The sequence below is a fragment of the Seriola lalandi genome, unplaced genomic scaffold (genome assembly GCF_002814215.2).
Source record: "Seriola lalandi dorsalis isolate HSWRI2012SDOR001 ecotype SW California unplaced genomic scaffold, Sedor1 jcf7180002054898, whole genome shotgun sequence".
In the NCBI taxonomy this organism is placed as follows: domain Eukaryota; kingdom Metazoa; phylum Chordata; class Actinopteri; order Carangiformes; family Carangidae; genus Seriola; species Seriola lalandi.
Genome location: NW_019525450.1, coordinates 3460160 through 3484623, shown reverse-complemented (window position 1 = coordinate 3484623; position 24464 = coordinate 3460160). Strand labels below are relative to the sequence as shown.

Genomic DNA, 24464 nt, shown 5'->3' with positions numbered 1-24464 from the left:
TACCTTTTTTTCCGCTGCTAAGACCCTCCGACGAGTGATTCTCATTAACCTCACATTTTGGCCAGAAAAGACAACAGGTACACCTCAAAAACATCGACCGTACTGTGTGGCTCTGACCGGCTTCCTCCTCTCCGATTAGCATCCAGTGTCAAGCTACACACAACAACGGCTCTACTATACTAGGGTTTTCAAAATAAAAGCTTTTCCGCCGGGCGTGTGCAGTAAAAAAAGACTCCAAGAAAATGTGGGCATTAGATGGGCATATTAGCATTTAGGAACATGCCTAAAGGGCGTCTAAATATCTGTGAGTATAACGTGTATGTTTAAAGATGTCGACGCTTTTATGATGTGATGTAGTGATGTAGCCTTAACACCCCTTTCAGAAGTCAGCCGTTTAACAAACACAATTATGATAATGTTATGGTAATCCACTGTTTATGTAATCCCAGTTTGTTCAACTCTACCAACTCTAGAATATGTTAAATATAAGTTTAAGGGTGGTTAACTTAATTATTTCAAAATATAAAATGACATGTCCGGTAAGCAGTCACTCCATCTAACATGACTGGGATGGGAGAATAACATTGCAATGTGTTGGCTGGGGGCATCATTTCCATAAATGGCACAGCAAATATGAACTCCAGTGTTTTGAGTCATTTTGTTCTTTTCCCTTCTTCAAAGTGCCTAAAAAACATATTCAGATTCTTGTTTTCCCACCTGCTTCCCTTTGACGTAGGTGGGAAAAACTGGCTATCTGGTTATCTAATTGTGCAAATCAATTCTAAATAGGTCCGTGTAAACCAGATAGTCGCAAGTTTATTAATCCTACTGATATGTTTACCATAAAGCTACAGCTTCTTTTTGTTTGTTAGTCCTATTTCTAGAACAGTCTTTTGTGGCTCACATAAACCTAATCCTTTTCTCAAACAGATGTTTGCTCTCATCATTCCCATTAACCTTGGTACATTTAATCCATCCACCCTCCAATTCTCCACCTCAGTGTACTGAGTGAGTGAGGTCTGGGTCTATGTGCTTTTCTCTCCATCTGAACAAATATAATTCTGTTGCTCCTCTCTTTCCTACAAGCACAAATTCTTTTCATAAAGTTAATGTGTTCTATTTATTACATCTTAATTATACTGACATTTCATATATGTTTTATCCTATTGAGGCCATCTGGTCTTCTCTTAATTTGACTAAATAAGACTAATGTAGTTAATCAACAAATGAATCCTAATAATAATGATTTTACCATTAAGGTATCTGTTTAAATCACCAATTCAAAATTCAAAATTTAGAGCTGACACAACCTGGTAAACAATATAGGACTTTTTATTTTATCAATTGTGCTGCTTTAAAAAGAGTAATTAACATGACGTTTTTTCTCCTATGCTCACACGTAACCTCTACACATTGTCAACTTTTCACACGATAGATCAGCATTTACACGGCAGTTAAAGACAGTGCTTATGCCACCAACCAGAGTTGTTACACACAACACCTTTTGCATCAAACAGCTTCTGTTCTGAATCCCCAACTTCAGTAATTCTGTTCTTGTTCCAGTTCTCCACCACCTAACGCACACACGGTATAAGCCAAGTCTGCTGTATGCCGTCAATATCTGACTTACACAGTACATCCTCATTGAACCACTATAGTTCCTGTCTGTGTGATTCCAATCCAGCAGATACCGATGCTCTTTGTCAATGACCTTCAGTGTGTTCAGTCAAACTGAGAGTTTTCTTCTGCATTATCTCTTTTCTTTTCTTTCATCTTTTCTGGTCTAATTCATGCATTCTCATGACCCAATCACCACCACTTCCTTTACAGTTGTGATTTTCACTGTAACCACATTTTCCATTTAAGGTCACCTCCACATCTGGCACATGCAGATATCAGATGCCCCTATTTAAAGGCCCGTATTATTAAAATGCAGCAATGCTTTTGGAGTAATCTGATCATGCTCTCCTATTGTTATTGTTTATGACAACTAACCCAAAATATGTTTTTTTTCCTCCTGTGAAAAGTAATCCAGGTATGTGTTACAAAACTTTCTACTCTCTCTCATGATTGATTTGCTTCCCATCCATCACACTATTGTTCAGTGGAACCACTGTGGTTACTCTTGCAGCTTTTGCACCCTTCACCACATGTGCTACTTTGTACTTACCCTTGTGTTCCTTTTTTTTCAGTAATCATTTGCTACTCAGTCACACAAATCTTCAGTATATACCCATCTTCAAAATATACGGTATACAATTGACATTGCAAGATGAGTAAGAATTTAAACATCTTAAGTCCGTAAAACGTTTGTCAGTACTCTAATTTATTAAATCTGTCCCTGAGAACTCAAAAATGTATTCAATTAATTGTCCCATTGTCATACCAATGTTGTGTGCATTTAGATATTTCAGTTAACCACCTTTATCTGTGCTTAGTTAAGACTTATATGTACATTAACCTTTGTTTTATAAAAAAAAATGCATTTAATAGAAGAAGAATTACATCATAACCCTGTCATTATTAGTCCAGCATGAATTTCTGCTCAAATTTCATTGTCTGATTCTTTAAGTTTAATTTCGACATTGTGCGTTTAAATACACATGAGGGGAAGTCACCTCATGCACACATGAGTGATGGTCACTTCAACACCCTATTGTGAAGATGTTAGGGGTTTATTTTTCTGTGGTTAATGTGACACATACGTTTCTTTCTGCAATTAATCAAACAGAATAAATCTCATCTCATATGATCTGATGTACTCTGGCCTTATCAGTCTGACTTTTTCCTTGTTTCTTCATCATCCTGGTCTAGGTTTACAGTGGGCCTCTATTGTAAAATAAGTTTCTGAGGAGCTTGATTTCTTGAACTAATTTTCTAGAGTGCATTTACCTTTCACTATATTTTGAAGATGTGGTTTCAAGAGAGTGCAGCATGGCAAACTTCACAAAACAAATTTATCCAACAGACACTTGAGAGAGGAAAAGACAATGCCTTGCAAATATGGCAATCATCCACTAAAATATACTTTTGTAAAATCTGGTGGAGGTGTTTTTCACCCAGACAGATACAACAGTCCGAATAACAATAACAATACAGTATATAATTACACCAAAAAAGTGATATATATTAAAGACACTATATACAAATCAATAAAGATAGTACATACAGAACAAGTGTTCATGGCTTTCAGTTTTAAATCTGAATGAAATATTGTCTTATTCTGTGCACAATATAAAAACACTCACAAACAACATAAAAAACAGCATACTGCTTTGGCTGATATAAATAACTGTTTTTGTAAAGAGGATTTACGGGGTTGATGGTGTGGAGGGAGTATTGCCTTCATGCTGGACTCAATGTTTCAAACCCTGAGAAGATCAGAAATGAATTGGGTGACACCCAGTGGGAGACATCCATATAAGCACTTCCCTGCTTTACCACCCAGATCATAAACAACGCTGAACTTACTTTTTTCCATTCTTCTGTGTACAGTACCGTGTCCCACTGGATAAGAAAATGACAGACTGTACTGCAATTGGACCCACGTTTTCAGTCTGTGATGCTTAAAATAATATATATTTCAAAAGCACTGCATCTTATGTTTATGTTTATGTTTATGTAAGTACCACTGAAGATCTCTGAAAGCTGATGAGATGTTTCTGACAGATTCACAATTTCCAGATGGATGTTGTTTAATTCTTCTCAAAAATCTGACCAACAAGAAAAAAAACAAAACAAAAAACAGAGATAACTTAATGAAAAATAACAGAACACATCTATAAAATCCACATTTCATTTGCATAACAGTGTCCTTCCTGTGTTTGCCCTGGAGTTGTGTTGTCATGTGACTGCAGGGTCTATGTCACCCAGCTGTCCATTCGCATTCGTTTGACCGTTGGACTCTCCCTGCCCTCTGACCGAATCATGGGGAGCGAGTGGAAGTCCAGCCGCTGCTGCTCCTCCCGGTCACTGCCGCCCTCGTGGGAGCTGCAGGAGGAGCTGACACTGTCTGCGGGAGACCTCCCCATCTCTGCTCGGGTGGATGAGGAGTTGGAGGAGTGAAGATGAGGAAGGGCGTGAGTCTGGGTCATGTACCCGGACTGGCTGAGGTGGTCACGGGGTGGGGAGATTGGCTCGGCTTTGATGTTGATGTTGTGGTTGGTGTTGATGGAGAGATTGGAGCTTCCTGGCCTATGGGCAGAGGAAAGAGGAAGAGGATTGTTTAAGGCTGTGACTGTGGGGTGAAGACACCACCTAGTGGGGAAACTAACAGGTCTGCAGACAGAGAAGACAGCTGGTTGACTTTTACTGAAACTTACTCTGTGGAAGTACATTTACTCAAATACTGTATTCTAATACACATTTGAGATACTTTTATTTTACATGAGTATTACATCATATACATATAAAGCATACGATGACCTTATAAAATATCATGACTTTTAATAGATTAAACAGTGCAGTGCATAAATCAGTTATGAATTAGCTCCATTTCGACCAGTTACAACATTAAAATGTTACTTGCACATTGATGCATCAACAAAATAATCAAATTATGTCATTTATAATAGTAAAACACTATTTACACATTTACACATTTACCTTCCATACTTTTAAGTGCTTTTTGCTAATACTACACACTTTTATTTTAAGTAACATTTCTAATGCAGGAGATTAAAGTGGCAGAAAGTAGAGACAACACAATCGTCCTCTTACAAATGAAAAGCTGAACTCACAGTTGCTATGAGATGGGTTTAACAAAAATTGCTGATTTTACAGCTCTATTTGTTCTACTGTTTCACTGTCTTTTTGCATTTACCATTGTCCCATAACTGTCAGTTGTGGCCACAGTGGCTGCTCAGCAAAAGTTATAGTCACTTTGACTTCTAAAGGCCTCTTATTTCTACAGTGTCATATTGCTACTTTAATTTAAGTAAAGGATCTGAGTACTTCCGACACCACTGAACTTGTCAGATTGAAGTTTCCATCAGTAGTCAATCAGATATTAGTCCTTCAATATGTTCAGTTTATTACTTAAATCATTAGCCTTTCTCCTCAGTAAGACACCTGTCAGACTCCCTGAGGCTTCTGTCTACTTGTTTTGTATGTCTTGTTTTAACTTAGTGTAAATAAACCAAGTCAACCAATGAAATGATGTCAACTAACAGTGAGGCAGTAAAAAGTCAACTGTGTCAGGTACCTACCCCAGTGGGCCCAGCTGGTGTTGCTGCCATGCTGCCATGGAGCCCAGAGACGGGCCTGCAGGGGAGCTGAAGCCCGACAGCTCTGCACTGTTCAGGGAGTAATCTGAGAGAGAGAGAGAGAGAGAGAGAGAGAGGGGTGACATGTAACACTGTGGCACACAAAAACGTTCAACTTAAGTATCAGTCTAACAAGCTAACAGGGAACTTTGCTCACATTCCTATAATAAGAAGCTGCTGTGCCACCAAACTATTTCACTTTCACCAACTTTTGGTGGAAAGTGTAACATGATGGCTCACATGATGACACACATGAGAAGTTTGTTGTATCTAAAGATACTTTAAAGATACTTTTTTATCTTTTTAATAAAGTGTATCTATACATTTTTTATACTAATTATAAAATACAGATATAATGTTCCAAAAAAATGTCCAAAGCAGCTGCCTTTTCCTATGTAGTAATATGAGTAAAATGGCAGATAATATTCATCGATGATGAATTAATGATCTACACACTTTTGCATCAAATGAAGTAAGAAAAAATAAAGAATCACAGCTTTTTTAACCATATTGTGTCATCTCTGGGTCCTCAGGACTGCACTAATGACAGCAACACAGTACAAAGAGTAATAACGGTCAGGCACCATTGTTGTAAGCAGAGCTGATGCCGGAGTAGACCAGACTTTGGTGAGGCAGACTGGGTGTGGTGATGGAGACCACTGGGGTGGACAGAGGCTGGCTGGACTGACTGCTGCTCAGTCTCTGGTTGCTCTGGAAACAGAAAATAAAAACAGGATTGTCCTCTATGATTATTCATTAAACTTCAATGACTCCTATAATGTCTCTGTGTATTGCTTTTCTGATATACTGTGCAGTGCATTACCTAAAGCTGAAGTTGGATAGTGATACCCCACTTCAACCACTTGATGTCAGTATATATTCATTTTCTCACCGAGACTTCTTACAGCAAGTGGCATATGTTTTCCTTACAAGGAAAAAAAATTAAACTTCAAATAGTCTTTCCTACATTTCCCAGAATGCCTCCATCTTCCAGAGAGTGGGCATGAACTTAGTGAGGTTCAGCATCTTGCTCAGGAAAACTCTGGACAGATCAGAAGGATGAGGAAAGATGGGTCTGCCATGGATACACCAACCTGTCAGTGACTTCTGTTAATTTCCAAAACCCTATAAATCCTTTTATAAGACAAATACCTGATCGTCAGCTCTAGCACTAGCTTTAAAACAGTTCTTGAAATTAAAATACTTTTGTCCAAATTATATGGTTCAAATTTGTGCTATTTTGTAAGATTAGGTGTTATGCATTTTAATTAGAAACAGTCTCATTAAGGAATCATTATTAGGCCTACTGCTACAAGCTAAGTGTTCATTTTCTTGATTGAACGTTTTATCAACAAACCACTCAATTCTTAATCAGTCGCTGTCTCAAACTGAGCCAGAAACCGAGGTGGTTTGACGCTCTTTCTGGTGGTTCTTCAACTGGACACGCTCTAACAATAAGTATAAGATTTGTGTTGCTGCTCTGTGAGCTGTTGGCGTTCCAGCCTGATAATGTCAGTGATGACATCACCCCGAGTGAGGTCATTCACTGCTAAACACACACATGCATGCACACATACGGTGGGTTAACCAACCTGTACATGTCTAAAACTAACATATTAACAGAGTTAACCCCGTGTGATTCCCTGGAGCATTGCACCGTGTTCCCCTGCCCCTGTGCTCTCTGTGTGGTAACCCTGTCACCATGCACTAGAGAATTGAAGTCCAAGCCAACATGGCACTGCTGCTAAACACTGACAACAATGAAGATTGTGAACAAAGTCTGACCTGCTCAGCTCTTTATAATAATGGATTTAAAGAAACTCAATGAAGATATTTATATTATATTTTGTAATCCAAAAGAGTTGTTCTTGCCAGTTTTTGCAAAATACACACACACAATGCACAGAACATATTTTACACACTTACATGCCTATATTGGCATTTTGGAGGAAGTGAAAGGCAGTTTCAAACTGATCAAAGCAAGGAGCAGCTGTCTGACCACAACATAACATCTTTCACTGCAGCGAATGAAAAGCAGAAACAAATACATGTCATGATCTGAGCAGCTACCCTCCGCCTCTGCTGGTTTCAACATGATGGCGACAGTAGCAGAATGTTTCAACTGCATGCTGGTGTCAACCCATAAACGCTGACATTTAACACACTCTCATACAACTGAAAAAGACAATGCTAACTGCTAACTGCACCAATAATCATCCCAGAAAGAACAGTTATGAGAAACAATGATGACTAACAAAAATGTAATTAAATCTGGATTAATTTCTACAAATGCAGTGTTGACTACCACTACCAGATGTAAGGCTGTTAATTCATAATTTCTCCACCTGCAATTTTTGTATATATAATGACTATCCCTAAATAAGTTTTAATCAAAATTTCCAATTTGTCGTCCACGTCTGTAAATTCTCACAAAAGTCACAAATCCCTAAATCACAAAGAACTGTTACATAATTTATGTTTACATCTGGGTAAAGATGTTTTGGATGTATACTATTCAAGTACTGTATCTACAAAATGGCCATACTTTTACATTAATATTCATAACAATAGAAATCACAAACACCTGTCCTTTCACTGATGGATCACTGCTAAATGTAAAAATCCCCTTGATCCTGCAGCCAGCAGAGTAACAGAGCCGCCAGGTCACCATAAAAAAGAAAAAAAATTCTCCGTTTCCATTGTTTGTTAATCGTTACATCATGTTTGAGCATAGTGTGGGAGGGAAGGGCAAGAGTAAGGGAGTTAAGGGCAAATCAATAACTTCAATAAGCCAGCACAGCTGCTGAATGTACAATCTGAAGGAAGAGAAGATCTGAAGACTCCTTCTACACTTTTCAGAGGCAGAGAGTCAGTTCACCAAACCATGAACTCTGTTAGATTTTAATGCATTTAATAACCCGAACTTCTGGTGCTGTGTACTCTCTTTCTGAGGGCTTATTTGTGCCTCAATTTGAGATGCAAGCAGAATGTAACAACATATTATTTCTGCATTTGCGTACCATTGGTCTTGAGTTTAAATCTGACTTGATCTTCCACAGAGAATATGCACTCCCTTTCCATCGTAGTGGATGAGCTGGCAGCCTACTTGAAATATCATCAGTCTTGTTGTGTGCAGCTTGTTTTCTTACAAAACTAATTTTGCTGTAGAGGACAGGAAATTTCTGTATCACTGAAATGCATCCTTTTACTTTATGAGGTACTTTATGATAGAGGCAAAGATCACTGGAGGTGTGAACAAGCAGTGGTGTCGCCACGTACTGTATGTAAAAGAAAAACTACACACAACTAACAAGTACAGGCTACAGAGATGGTACCTTGAGTCCGCCATGATTTAAAACATGTTACTCAAGACACTCTTGTGATTATCATTGGTGACCTTGACTTTCCTGCTTTGGCTTCACAATCCACCCAAATTTTTTTTTAAAGGCCACAGCCAAGGTTATGAAATAGAAGTTCTCTTCTGTCCTAATGTTTAGGAGAGTTATCAGTCCACTGTCTTGAACAGTAAGCTGCTATTTAGGGCTTTTATCAGACAGTCATTATGTAGATTTCTATGATTTAAAATACTTTTTTGTGTAAGTAGTTGTGTTTGTGTAATAGTAGTAGTATAGTGTATAAGTGTTTACCTAATGGCAACACATAAATGCCGAAATTCAAGAGACAAAAATGAAGCAAAAACGCCTATTTAGTAGGGATAGAATCATACGTGGAGAGAAGATAATAGTTTCTGACCAATAGTGAGACCAATAGACCAATACCAATTAAAGAGGAGACTGCAGGCCTAAAATTTAAGCCTTAAAGGAGCTATTTGTTCATTTTGCTATCGCTACATAGTCAGTGTTAACATATACAGCTGTTTACTATCCAGTTTTGCCAAGAGCTTCACCCATCATTGTGTTTACAGGACAAAGAGGTTATAATACGCAACTGGGCAGTGCTATTTCTTCAGGGTAGACTGGATGCTACAGTGACTCGGTATCGGAAAGTGATGAGACAATCTGACCAGGCTGGAGCTAGCTGGTTAGCATGCTAACTTCAGTATAAGAAAAGAAGTAGAAGTGATAGAAATAGAAGTAAAACTAGGGGGTTGCTTTCTACCACAGGAGACAGCTCTCGGCAAGTAAAGGAATGAAGTTTAATGGTGAACTTGCAACATTTCTTCTAGATTGTAAACAGCTGTTAATGCTAACATTGGCCATGCAGCAATAGCAAAACTTACAAATAGCTTATTTAAGGATGCACAGTGCATTAAGAAACATTGAACATAAACAAATCTATGTTACTTCACGATGAAAACTGGAAAACTGGAGAAATACTATGGATCATAAAGAAGATTACTGATTACGGTTCTTTGCAGATTGTATTTCAACCCAGAACAGAGAAATCATTCCCTCTTTAAAAGAACAATGATTTCAATTGCAACCCCAGCAACCATCTGGTCCAGATGGTGTCAAACCAATTGTTCTGAAAAGTTGCTGACTAACTCTGTGATCATGTGCATCATCTATTTACCTTGTTCTTGTCTGTGTCCAAGATCCCTCAGGATTGGAGCACATCGTGTACTGTTCTGGTTCCTAATAAAACTCAGACTCAGGCACTGAAAGCCTTTAGGCCTGTGTTTGTCCATGAGCAGCTGAGAAGTGCAACACTTAATCCAATCTGCTTAAAAGCTGTGAACATGACATCTTGTTTTGACGATTTTCTGCTCATTGGAGGCAACAAATCAATTCATGCAGCTTTAAGTATCAGGTTAAAAAATCATATTCCTCTTTATTAATAACATTTGAGATAATAAATATACAAAGCAAACACAAACTTACCAGTGTTTGCATCATTCCTTTGGACTGGGGGATGACCACTCGGAGGTCAGTCTTGCGGCTGGTCGGGATCAGGCTGTTCCCAGACAGTGGAAGAGGAGGAGGAGGAGATTTGGATGGTATGATCTTCCCCAAACTGCTTCCACCAGGTGAACCCACAAAACCATTTACTGAACAGAGAAATAGAAAAACACATGGACATTTTAGGACTGAAGGTAAGGAAATCCCAGAAGAACTGACTGACAGCTTGACCTTCTGATTGATAGAGAATATGAGCTTATCTAAATTGTCGAGGAGTCACAGTGAATCTTTGGTCTGTAACTCCGTGCAAGGGATATTTTTGCAGAGCCTCTTGAAATCTTTTCTTTTAGTGAAAAGTACAGTGTGTCTAGCCCAAGTTTAGAAATATTTGAAGATTTAGAAAGTGTTTTAAAAACAAAATTGTCCACCACCAAGCCCTGAGTGGAGAATGAAGAAAGCGCAGCTATATATTATACAAAAGATAACAATGAATAATTGATCTTTCTTGCTCTTGACATTACATAATAGCAGCCCTCATATGAGCCATGCTGTTTTGGGACAGAGATGACAGCGAGGATAGTCTGTAAGGAGGACAGACAGCAGTGAAGGCTGAAGACCCAACATCAAAGACAAAAACAGCTGATGAACCAGCAGAAATGACACTGAGGTGCATCCAGATTTTTGGAATAACACAGATGCCTCCACTGGCCTTTAGGCCAAAACTGCTATTGGATAATTTCTCACCAAAAATCACTCTTACAGCAGTAAATTTGACAAAAATAATTTACTTTAGGTAAAATGATATTATCATTATTAATAGTAATAGATGCTCTGGTTCTTCATATGTAGCGGGTATACATTTAAAGGCTTATAAATGTTTTGGTACAATATTCTCTGCTCAGTGATCTCAGAAAATCCCACCACTAGATGTCTTTAAAGCTCACTGCACAATTTTAATAAAACAGTACAATATGAAATATAATACTATGACAATGAGAATGTGAAACATTTATGTACTCGTAGTCAGGCACAGTACTTGGTTGTACATGGTTATGAAAAAGCAGATTTCCCCACAGTAACTGGGCTGAGTCGTTGGACACTGAACATAACTGCAGACTGGCAGCCACAGAACAGGGAGGGAAAGAGAGAGAGGTTATAGCAGGTAAAGCCCTATCAGGGAGGTTGCTGGGTACAGCATGTGTGTAGTCCAGAGAATTGGGGCATTTTGGAGTTTGTAGTGAAATGGTATGATGTATGTAGGCTGACAGGATGTTTAAGAGACTGTCAGTCTACATCCTGTCTTTCTATATCAGCCTGAGGAGAGGAGAGAAGAGGAGAGGATTTTCCCCCTTTGAGAAGCCTTGATTCTCCACCCAGTCCACCCAGCAGATGTGACTGGTGATTACTGAAGTCAGCTCAGACTCTACCTGGTGGTAAAATACTCCTTCTCCTCCTCCTCCTACTCATCACAGTTCAGATCAAAACAGTGATCTGTGTGTCAGTGTGCATGTCCTTTATATGTCGGAGTTTGTTTGTAAGACCCCTGTAAGATACTTTACGTACCAGCTGGTCCAGATCCATTCTGCAGAGCCAGATCAGAATTGCCCTGCAGGCCACCTGAAGATAAACACACACACACACACACATTGCATACATATCAGTTATACTTGATTTCTTTTTCTACCAGTTTGTGTCCTGTAACCACTGATATGTAACTAATATTTTGGCTTTAATGGTCGACTGAATCATGTGCTTGCCCTTCTCTGTCCCTATTTCCAGATCATTATCTATTTTGTCTGGTACATGTTTTCCCATAAAGTAAATACAGACACACTGCCCTTTTGTCAAACATGTTGTCACTCACAACATTCACAGGGAAAACACGAATGCACGCTGAATGCAGCTATCAGGACAGAATGAGTTTAGTCATCAAAGAGCAATGCAAATATGTTGTTACATGTCTTACCCTGGAATATTACAGTAAACACAGCCACATGCACACACCTGTATTTCCAGTGCTGGGAGGTCTTTGTGGAGAGTTTCTGTGGAGGTGTGTGTGATGTGACGAGAGGATCCCGCTGTCAGCCAGAGCTGCTGTGGCTGCAGCTAAAGCCTGGGAAGTCACACCTCCTCCTCCTCCTGCACCGGGGCTGTACGGCATGCTGCCTGGTGCCACATGCATGAAGTTCTGCTGTGGAAGGCCTGTGGACTAGAGAGACAGCGGCAGAGAGAGGCATGTTGAGTAATATTTGACTTGCTAATCAATGAAATGCTTGTTTTTCATCTGTTGTTTTATCTACATCCTACTTTATGTGTTTGTTTGAGTGGGTACATCACCATTCAGAGTGGTTACACAGGGGTCAAACACATGATTAATGACTGAATGATATGAATATGGCCTTTTGCCCCACATAATGTTTAAACTAAAAAGATGGAAGAAAACTTCCATCATATCTAAAATAAAGTATCAGAGCCTGTGGGTAATATGCAAAAAAGAAAGTTAAACAGATATAAGATTGGAAAGTTCAAGTCCCTGCAGACAAAATGTGGATGGGTAAAGCCAACAGGTTAAAGTCCTTAAGGCATTAATAAACAAGGCTGTGTTCTGTGTAAGTTTTAAGTTGTGAAAAGTGAGAGCAAACGAAAACTGAGAACAAGAAACTTAAAATGCAGCTTACGATTTTATGACTCTTCATCATGTTGTCAAATTCCTCATTGATTTTCTTGTATTTCTCCTCAGTATTGGGGGTGAGGACGTAGGAGGCCTCACCATCAGGGCTGTCACAGCCTCGGTGCTCCTTCTTGTTCAGAGCCTGTGGGTGAAATAAGCACACGTGAGGAACGCAGGTTTAGAGAAAAAATGATTAAAACGAAAGAGAAAGTACAAACACATCCACAAGTCTTTGGTACAGCTTGCAGTGTCCTGTAGTTGAGATTCATAATAAAGCCACAGAGAGTGGAAGGAAGTTAACTTATGTTCTACAGTAGAGAACTTCATAAATCATAATAAACCAGCTTGTTTACAATGATTTACAAATGTATTTGAATTTTTAAATTAATTCTGTCTAAGTAAAGTCTATTTTCACAAAGAAATTTGTTACAGATGCAAAAGAGTCCAGATGACAGAAAACTGTTTGAACATGTAACATAGCAATAATTCATTATTTCTCTATAATAACATTTGTCCCTGTCACAAGCTGAGGTATTGCAGACAGGATGTGTATGGTTCTGGCTGGTCCCCATTCAATATGTGGTTAAAGAGCAGGAAGGACAACTAACCACTAACGAGACTAGAAACCAGATCTGATTCTCAAGAGGTTCCAAAAATACAGATACTTCCCTACCGCCGAGGCCATATTTACATTCCTGTAGTTGTGTAAATACAGTCCAGATAAGATCCTTATTTTCATTCTTAAATCAGTGTGGATGTGTAAACATATTTTTATTCTGTGGTAAAATGCCTGTAATGTGTTCATCACTTGAAAAAGCTTTACAAAAAGTAGCCGGTGTTTGCTTCATTACACGTTATTTATTTTTTATTTGGAAAAATGTTTCCAATGACTTTGCAGGCGTACCAACCAATGGCTGGTTTAATTCACATGTCTGTCGAGCATTTAATTATCTGAGTGTTTCTCTGGAGAATCCATTAACAACAGTCACAGACTGAAAGCATAGAGCTGTAGAAAATAAAGCACAGTAATAATGAGGTTATGTTTTCAACCATGTCTGTGGGTTTGTTTACTTGCTTGTTTGTTTGTTTGTTTGTTAGTAAGCAGGATTATGCAAAACGTAATGAACTGACTTGCACTGAACTTGGTGGAGGGATGGGGCATAGGCCAGGGAACAACCCATGAAATTTTGGGGGATGATGCAGATCATTTACTTTGAATTTGAATTTTTTTCTCTAAAGTCTGGTGTATGTTGTTTGACACTGACCATGGCAGAGGTCTGCGCTCTATGAGTGCCCTTGTAGTTGTTTAATTTTTAGCCACACCAGCAGCATTGCTCTAGGAATGGCAAAGTCTGTCCGTCAGTTTGTCAGTTTGTCAGTTTGTCCACTTCTGTGGTCCAGGATGAAATACCTCGACATCTATTAGATAGATTGGTGGGATGCTGGTTAAGGGATTCAGCGGCTACAGAGGACATATCCTCATGACTTTGTTGATCCCCTGACTGCTCATGTAGCACCACCAGCTGGTAAAACTTATCTGGGTAAATATCTCTACATCCCCAAATGGAGAATCCTAATTACTTTGGTGATCCCCTCTAAGGTTACACCCACACTATTAGGTTTTAGTTTTATAACGCATCTCTTTTCCTACATTTCCTCCTGCCATCCACACTACTCTATATGTGTCAACCAACATTTGTTTGACATTAACGTGCGGTTTTGAACGAAATATCTCCACAACTAATTGGATGGATAGCCAGGAAATTTGGTAAACACAGTCATGTCCCCTCAGGATAAATTGTGGTAACTTTGGTGATCCCCTGACTTTCTATGTAGCGTCATCATCGGGCCAAAATTTTAATTTGTCCAGTAGTTTGGCTAATAACCAAATATCAGCATAACTAAACCTGATGGCATTGCCATCTGTCTTAGCTGTACTTTATGTTTAATGCTAATTAACAGACGTTGGCATGCTAACATGCTAAGTTACTATTACACTATTAATTATTAAGTATGTTAACATGCTGACTGTAGCATTTAGCTCACAGCTGTGCATAAGTACAGCATCACAGAGCTACTGCCATCAATACAATACTCAACAATAGAAACAATATTTATTAAAGTTGATGATTATGGTTAAAATAAATAAATCTGAAAACTGTTCTTCACAGTTTCGGCTACACAGTAAAGCTCTTTACTCAGTCTGCTATGAGGAATAAACCTCCTATCTATCTTACTGTACCAACTCAGTAATCAGGACAGTTTGACCTATAGAAGGTGTGACATACAATTAGTCTGAGTCTGAGTAAGGTCAAATGGTTAAATGCTCTTAACTGAGACACTGAACCACTCACCTAATTATTCTCTGGGTGTTACTGATCTGACTTTCAGTGCTCTATAAATCACAATAATTGCCTCCTAGCATTTATGTTTTGCATGTATAGTATCGTAACAGCGACCTACATGGACTGTACATTGCTCTGACAGTGTGTGTTTGACATTTTGACGTTACAGACAAAAAGCTGGTCTGAGTGGTACAGACATTATACATCCAGTTTTCCTCTGGAGAGATGCTGCTCCACATCACACTCCACTTACTCATCGACATTCACATCAGCCTTTTAAACACTGTGGACTGGAGTAAGCAGATATTTTTATAGCAGGCCTGAAACAACTTGGGGTTTGGTTGGGTGTTTATAATGGTGCAGGGTGGGAAATAAAAGGCAAAGACTTGGCTGTTAATCACAGAGATTTAGCCGTCAAATGAGATTCATTAGCACAAACGCCTCTGTCTATAGAGGATCATGTTACTGTGAGCAGTGCAGCTTTCACAAATAGCCACAGTGCGACAGAAAGACCATCCTGGGAAAGAAAATGCTGCTCTCAGGAAGGATGAACCTGAGCTTAACATCAGCTCAGGTCCCTTATAGATCATCAACAATCATAAACAACAATTAAGAATAAGCATAGTATTCTTGTGACAGATAAAAATGTAAAGAGGTGGAAAAAATGATGTGAAACTGAAACTTGTGACATTAACTAGAATTATGCAGAACCTCAAACCACAAAGGCTTCGACAAAAGTTAAGCAATCATCATTTTTAATCTATGTGAAAGTAAAATGCGACTCATCCTCTTTGTCTCTTCTTTACTTTCTATTAAACAGCTTATCTCTTCATATCATAACATGTGTACATCCTTACATCAATATACCACTCATTATTAGATGATAATTTAGTCATGGGATCATAAAAGTTTCTTTACATCACATCTTTAACTATATCTCTCATGTGATAGCTCTGCCCATGCTCTATACAACATGCATTACATTATCATAAAACTGTGTTGGTTAGTTTTTGAGTATCTGTCACAAATTGTTTTTTCTTGATACATTTTGTAAAATGTGTTATGTAACAGACCATAGATAAATTATAAGAGGTAGATAGCAAGTCGTATGTTTAGAGAAGTTAGTTTGTGAGGTGAACTATACATGAAGCGAAATCAGCCTGTGACTGGATGTTGGCTGTTTGAATATCCAAATCTGATGGTTTAAATGAAAAAAAGCAACATTACAACACTGACATACTATCATCTCAAATTGGTATGAACTTGATAACATGCAACAGAGCAACGTTAGCATTCATTCAGTCATGTCTTCGGCTAATGCTCCAATATTTACTCTGCTTTTAGCTCCTGAGGGAAATATCTGCTTATTTAGCTGCTAAATGCTCCACTATGTTCACCAGCTAATCGCAAACTTTGTCTGTCTATCATACAGTGGGATTTAATTTTTTTTTTTTGCTGGTTAAATCTGCCTGCTGTGGCAGGAAACAAGGTTGATGAGAGTTAATCAAAACAGTGAAGTTATAGGCCGTAACACCAAAACAATGCGCTAAAAGACACTGAATGGTTCAGTTGGCTGATAATTCTCTGTGGGTTTATCATTACGAGCACCTTTCACATTATACATGTTTATTGTTAATACACAAAAGTGAATTATATCAGTGGTGAATTGTAGCAGAAGATTGTGTGATATTAAAAAATATATATATATAATTCCCACTGTAAATAAAATGAAGCCAAGCATGGACTTGGCATTGCTCAGGTGGTTTAGAAAGATGATTGGTTTAGAATATGGTTGGATTGAATTGATGGATGTAAGTCTATAGCACCTGGACCTTGGTACAGTCCAGGAGTCACTGCAAAAAAAAATCAAATCATACCAACATCATGTCTGGATGATGACATCACCTCTCTGGTATCCATCATCTCATCTCTGCTCCTCATTACATTACACATGATGGCGTGAAAAGGATAGACTGACAGGCCGACAAAGCGGCCAGCTGACTGTCTGCACCACATGTCCTCTGCATTCCCAGACACTAGTAGTTATTAGACGCTTTAAACACACATTTGCGAGTCTATTTTCACCAAAGGCCTGAAACTCCACTTTAACAACTGGTGACCACTTGCAAAGTCACACGCTCAATTCCTGCTCAATTCAACGGTTGTTCGTTTCCTCGCTCTAGTTACCAGACAGTTTAAAATTCCAAAGGAAACACGCAGTGTTTGGCTTGTTCAGTTCAGGACAAGCTTTCCCTCAACCTGTCGACCTGCCTGCGTGTTGGACCCTTCAATTGATAATTATGCCATTTGGTCTAATTACAGGAAGGTACCCTGTGAAGCAGTGCCAGCGATTATCAGTCAAAATGACAGGTGGAGAATGAATTATGCATCAGTGATTTGAAAATTCTGTACAATATGGATAATATGGACACATTCTAACAAACAAGGTGATGGAAAAGACCCTTACCCATCAACTGCCAGTCACAAGTCAGCTGGGACACATAGTTCTGAGTTCCAATATACCGTTTATATTGTACTATTTGATCATTCATTAACTAAGATCAAAGGCCCTGCCCTTGCTACAGTAAAGCACCACAGTATCAAGTATCATTTTTTAACACAAGCTTACACAGGGAAGTGCTGTCATACATAACCTGGAATGAGATATCACATAATAGTCTGCTAACACTGGAATGTATCTGTGTAAACAAGAAGCGATGAAGTGTTTAAATATTCATCTCTGCTTTCAATGGTTCACATTTATGTCTGTCATGTGAAATGAAACAAACAGAAAAAGATACAGGACTGATCAATCTCTGGCCGTCTGATTGCAATCATAACCTGTGAAATACCTGCAGGTGAAGGTATCCATCATAGATATTAAAGTTAGATGACAGAACTCCAGAACAAGTCTTATAATGACTTAGCAATCATTGTTATTATTAACGACAGGACGAGAAAAAACAGCAGATGGAAAGTCTTCAGTTACTCAGCATCAGGAGTTTTTTACTCTACAGCCATTCTCTGATTCATGTGTGAACTCAGCTTGACCTTACAAGCAAAATAAGGAGTTTTTTGTTTTTTTTTCGAGAGGACAGCTGTTACCAATCATGTGATCCCCCCAGTTTCTTATATGTTTCACAACATACTCAGGTAGCTTTACAGTTCCAACTCCTGTGAAAAAAGTTGTTTTCTTTAGAGAAAGGACAGTGGACAGCATGGGACACAGAGTAGACCCAGGAAAGGAGTGTCTAGAGGGATTTGGTCGGAGACCCATAGGGCTATATGTGGCTCCACAGATGCTGGTCTAAACCACTACATCATGTCTGGGAACTGAAGACTATCTTAAAGTGTCTGCTGGGGGATCTGAGAGTGTGTGTCTCCTTATCATCTCAAATGTCAAAGTCGGATTTAGTGGATCACCAAAGGCATCTGGATCATTGCCACCATGAGGCACGGGCTGCAACATTAAGCATCTTAACATATGAGGGTGATGCCTTGTTGCTGTTGGGGCTGCATCAAAGATAAAATAAGGCTCCCTCTTACCATGGAGTGAGTCTCTTCCAGTCGGGTGATTGTCCTATAGGCTAAGAATAGTGCAGACAAGGGAGTGTTTGAGATGTGATTCGACACATCTCTGGCAGCGATAAGCTGAGCTCACACACTTTCAAAGGCCAGTCCACACACAGTTTCCACAGATTGTTTTTTTTAATGAGACATGCTACCATACAGAACTAAACCAGAGCAACCACTGCGCTGTATGCCACAGTGTCTGCATTTCAGTGTATTGTAGTTTTCACTTTCTGTTATGGCTTTCATTCATCTCTGGGCTCTGCAGGCTGAAATGACTGCACTGCATACCTTGGCGGCTGCTCTGTTATTGTTGAAACTAAACTCTGCAGCACACAAAACTGTCTCATTATTATGACAAAAGTAATCTGTTTGTGAGATTAGCTGACCAGTTGGGACTTTGTAGTTGTTATAGCTGGCAGATCACCATTCCTGGCTTCCACCTTTGTTTCAGGTTGACATTACACTTTTATCTCCTCCATATGGACATAGATCTGTAGAGTGTGTTTCAAAAGAATTTAAGTCAAACAGTTTTGCTAAGAAACCATCCATGGTTATGACTTACCCAACTGACAATAACTTGATTGGTGGAAATCGATGTGGACAGACACTAAAAATAGTTTGGTGTTTTGCTTCAATTTCAACACTGTTAGCACTTAGTGCCATCTGTGATTGGAGCACTCCCATTATTCCATGACCCTGTAAGTTACACTGTGTTACGATTCAAATCACTACGCGTTGACAGTGACAGTGTGGTCATGTGCCATCTGCCTCAACTGGACCCATGTGGCACATGGCAAAATGTGCTTTGTATAGAGCGTCACAGGGAAGACGTATTTTTGTAGTTAGCATTACCCTGGTTCCTTCTACAAAACGCCAATGGCTACATTGGCTTTTGGATTGCTGCAGAGTAAAAGCTCTGTGACAAACAAAAGTTTATGATACTAACACATTTTGTTCAGCACAATATCTTCACAAATGAACACCAATTTATGATTTTTGAAGCCTAAATACAATCGCCAGAAGTAAAAAGCTAATATGAGGCTATAAACAAACTACAACAACATTGCATGACTTCCAACTTGTAGTTTGATTTATGCTAAGATGCTAGCTAATTTCCAGGTTTTAGGACTCATTCCTGCAGCACTCTATACTATGGGACAATCAAAACACTTAGTGTGCAGCTGTGTTGAAATGACGTGAATGAAACATTACATCTAATAGGATTCAATCCCTAACAATGGCAAGTTAAGCTAAGCTTCCACTTATCAGAGTAAGCTAGTTAGCCTAGCTTGCTAGCTTGGTATTCTGAGTCCCACTCCCAAGTGTTGAATGTTGTAAAGGGACAAGCAGCTTAAGAAAATAGTTTGAGATTCACTTTCTTGCCAAAAGTCAGATGAAATAAATTGATACCACTCTTATATCTGTACAGCCAGCATCCAGTTAACTTTAAGCGTGGCACAAATTAAGACTGGAAACAGGAGAAATGGTTAGCCTGTCTCTGTCCAAAGCCGCCTTCCACCACTTTTAAAGCTCATTTATATATTAGCATTTCTTTGCTGTTACCATACAGACATAAGAGTGGTTTCAATCTCCGCATCTAACTCTGCAAGAAAGCAACTAAGTGCATTTTGAACTTGCTGAAAAGAGGAAAAAATGCTTTGTCTTATCACTTTCAAGCTCTACAGTATTTCTCAGGTCGTCAACACACCCCATCAGCTGAGTTAACACAGCAGCTAAGTAGTTAAGTTAGCACGCACAGCATCATTGGCTCTAAGTCAGCCAATGCCATTGGAAAGGTCTATCCACTGCTTCCACAATTATGCCCTAAAGGGAATTTATCCCCCTTTAGAAATAGTTTACATTTCCTTAGACAAAAAGTGAGTAGAATGCAAATTTCAATTTGACTGTAAAACATACTTAAACAAAGTAAAAAGACAAAGTGTATTGTGAATGTGGTAGCGCTCCTGTGAAGGCTGCCTGTGTGTGACAAAGAAACCTGTGAGCTGTTGTGTGTTTGTTTGTGGAGAGATAATCATTAGCAAACATCATGTTTCAGCAAACAACAACAATGAACCCACAGAATCTTTCTGCCGGTCCCTGGTGACAGGTGTTTTCTGTTGCAGCCAGTGGGGTGTTATTTTACACATAGTCAAATTCCATGCTTAAATGTTGCAGATGGACCGACCCATATGTAAAAGAGCAACCTCCCACTATCCAGGTTTTGTTTAAACCAGGTTGTCTATCTGCGTGACATTTGTGGGAAAAAAAACAAAGGGCTTAATTTAGGCAAATAAAGCCTGGCTAAAGGCTACAGAGTTGGTACAGGTGTCTGTGTGTGGTTTATCAGGACAATAGACATGATTATCTTATTTAGAGTCATTATGGGCAATATCAATGATGCAACCTCAACCACTGCAATCACCACATATTAGCGGCTCGCGAGCTACCAGTAGCTCACCCAAAGGTTCTGAGAATATAATATGAACCATGGGCGCATAGTACAAACTTTAAACAGCACAACTTCACTCTGTAAATCTACTCCAAATGCAACTAATGAAATACACAAACACACCCCCCTGTTGTCAGTCAAATGAGTTACACTGTCAAGTTTGTCTACCTCACATATGCTGTAGGCGACATGCAGTGATAGCAACTCTTCTAAATTAAAGAACATATATAAACTTTTAAGTGAGTTAAGCTGTGGGCTTCAATTTGAGCCCCATTTTTTTTCAGCCCATGTTTGGTGACATTTTGGGAAATTAAATGTACTGAATTATCTATTTTAAGCTCTTGTCTGTTATGTAGCTACCATTGGATGTACTGAGAACTATCACTGGATTACTCACTAAGGAGCTTCTTCCTTCTCTGTTTTCTAGGCAGACGTTTATTTGCAGTGGTGTCGTGTCTGTGTGTTAAGGTTTGACTGAATCATGACACTTTTTGGTACAAAATATGAATTTTTGATATTGATATTTGATTATTAATCTGATTTGGACATTTGTATTTTGATATAATATGTGAATAAATGTAACCAGTAATATAAGATGTTAGGAGCCCCTTTTATTTTGTTAAAGTAGCTCTCAGAGTAAAAAAGGTTGGAGACCACTGTATCAGAGGATGAAATCGGCTTCTGTTCATCCCTAAGCCTGTATCTTCAATTTCTTTTTACTTACAGCCCTATAATTGACTAATTCCTCCTGAGAAACAATGTTAGATTTACTTAGGAAGGTTAAGAATCCGTGAATGTGGTAAGATAGAGGACACTGAGCAGATGGAAAACTGGACTCCCCTGAAACATTGAAGCTTCTCTCTTTTTCAGGAAGTGGGAAGAGGCATTTTTCAAAACAAACAGTTAATTTGGGAAGTTAAGCTTCCTTTACACTCAGTTTGTATTTGGTACAGCCCTGCTGTGTGTGTGTAAAGGAGGATGGGTGGAAGCAGTAAATACAGGCTCTCAGCAAGGCAGACACGCATTAGAAGCTTACATAAACAGCCAGAACATGAGTCAAGATGACCATTCATTTTTAATGGAAGCAGCAATGAGTACGTGCTGTGAGGGACAGGATAGGGCTGCTCAAGGACCATGATGCAACACTGCCAGCGTCACAGCACTGATGACGCTGCAAGAGCCCACAGAATGGGCGGACGGCTTGATCTTATCACTGAAAACATTTATGTTCTCCAGTAGGCCTGCTACAACTGGCGTGAGTTAATGCTTAATACAGAGAGCACTGAAGGCAGACACAGCTGGACCAGTTCTGCTGAATCCTGAGTCACTATGCTTTCTAGGAATTCATCTTTCTAAAGCACAAGCTGCAGTCATTTCCCTCCTTAATCCTCTAAATGGATGCTAACAGCGTCAGAGCTTTCATAACAAATATTGACGGATTTTCAGAAAGTAAAGAGTTTGAATGTAAATCCTCAATAGTGTTTTACAGTTTCAAGAATTTTCCCTCTCTTATGAGCTCTCTGATTTTGTGTTTCTCCAAGTCTTTATTTTATTCCCTCTCTCTTTTCCTCTTCTCTATCATTTCTACAGTTTTTTTCTTTCTCTGTATTTGCTCTCTACTGGAGAGAAACAGAACACTTGTCTAGGGTCGTCTATCTATTCCCCTGGCATGAATACACTCTTTAAAACCATCAAATGACAGAGGTTGCTGAATTAGGCATGCAGGCATTTAGCTGACACTCAAAACAGACAACACTGACTCTTTTTTGTCTCTGCCTTGAAAAGTGAATGGCTGGATGCAACAAAACTTCTTTCAGTTAAATAAAGGTAAGACTGAGATAGTACTATTTGGGAACAAAGAAGGAAGGTTGCAATTCAGTGCCTACCTGGAGTCTAAAGCATTAAAGACTTCGCTCATGTTAAAAACCTCGGTGTAATCATGGATGGGGATCTTAGTTTCAGTGATCATGGTAACTGGCTTTAAAGAGAAGCTAAAAACGGCTCTATTCTCCTCTGGCTTAATTTAATCATTTAATATGGCATTTTAATTACATATTATCTGTTTTACAATCTGTGTTTGATACTGTTTTCTTATTATGCTATTATTTTTTGTGCTTCTTATTTTTCTGTTAAGCACATTGAATGATCTCAGTGTATGATAATGTGCTATACAAATAATTTTGTCATGCCTTGCCTTACACTGAAAAAGCACAATAAATGCAATGGTTCACCCACACAAAGAGGAAGAGGGAAGTCCACATTTTCTCTACAAAGTCAGGCTGGACATGAATAAGACCCTGCCCAATGCAATATGTTTTCCCAATTACAACACCAGCGCTGACATTATGGCACGACCACCACCCACCTCTACAATGTCAGAGTTGGTTCTGCTCTCATGGGGTTCGTTGTACTCGGTGTATTTCAGTAGGACTTTGTCCATGTCGGTGCTGGCGTACTGAAACAGCTTGTTGGAGCTGTTGAAGATGATGAGGGCGATTTCACAGTCACACAGAACGCTCAGCTCGTAGGCCTTCTTCATCAGACCGAACTTCCTCTTCATGAACGTCACCTGGAAAGACAGACGCAGAGGATCAGTCTAGTTTCCTTCAAATATCCACTCAGACAAGGAGTTTACATGCAAAGCTGTAGCTGTAGAACTGGTTGCATTTGTCAGTTATTTTGAAAGCATAATCAGCTGATCATCATTTCCTCTTCATTCTATCACCTCAAGCAAATCCTGATACAAGAAGACTTAATTGTTTGTATAAAAAAGATGTCAAGGTGGAAGATATACAAAATGTTAAATGGGCAAAGGAGTGTCTCCAAAATATTTTCTGTGAACTGGGATCAGTGCTGTAAACTGTGCAGAAAAAACAAATTTGAAATGTTTTAGAGACATAAATCTCCCAGAATGGATCGATGTCAGAGTTCAAACAGAGTAAAACTTTCTGAACATCAGATCACAGTGTAATTCAGCATTTTGTCATCCATGATTACATGTGGATGTAAAAATGGCTTTTTAGGTGATGAAATCCAAATAGCTTAATGGCAAAAGGGCAGGTTCCACTGCAGCCTCTAATCTGAGTCAAATGTGTCATATTAACACAGATTTGCATTGACATTTATGTTTCATTTCAAGAACTTATTTATTTATTTGTTAATTTGATAGGGACAATGCAAGTTAATGAACATCAGTACAAAATACATTATGTAAACATGCTGGATTGCAGAAAAAATGCTCATTTACATCTGTGGTCCCCTAATTAAGCGACTGTTCTTATCCATCACAACTGATAATTAGCC

General features: G+C 38.9%; 2 protein-coding genes across 5 annotated transcripts in view; both read right to left on the bottom strand.

Annotated features, from left to right (window-relative positions):
* Positions 1-152, bottom strand: part of mctp2b (multiple C2 domains, transmembrane 2b) — a 35139-nt gene extending 34987 nt beyond the window's left edge. For both annotated transcript variants that reach the window (XM_023429702.2, XM_023429705.2), the window contains exon 1: positions 4-152. The gene's annotated coding sequence lies outside the window, so the exon portion shown is untranslated. The remainder of the gene's footprint in view (positions 1-3) is intronic.
* A 2787-nt stretch (positions 153-2939) lies between these two features.
* The window catches only part of LOC111672226 (myocyte-specific enhancer factor 2A-like), a 43921-nt gene continuing 22396 nt past the window's right edge, over positions 2940-24464 (bottom strand). For all 3 annotated transcript variants that reach the window (XM_023429590.2, XM_023429593.2, XM_023429591.2), the window contains exons 3-10: positions 23527-23730; positions 12802-12936; positions 12128-12332; positions 11687-11740; positions 10106-10272; positions 5849-5975; positions 5208-5310; positions 2940-4194 (exon numbers count right to left, since the gene is read on the bottom strand). In XM_023429590.2, coding sequence (XP_023285358.1) covers positions 3861-4194; positions 5208-5310; positions 5849-5975; positions 10106-10272; positions 11687-11740; positions 12128-12332; positions 12802-12936; positions 23527-23730 — 1329 coding nt within the window. In that variant the 3' untranslated portion in view covers positions 2940-3860. The remainder of the gene's footprint in view (positions 4195-5207; positions 5311-5848; positions 5976-10105; positions 10273-11686; positions 11741-12127; positions 12333-12801; positions 12937-23526; positions 23731-24464) is intronic.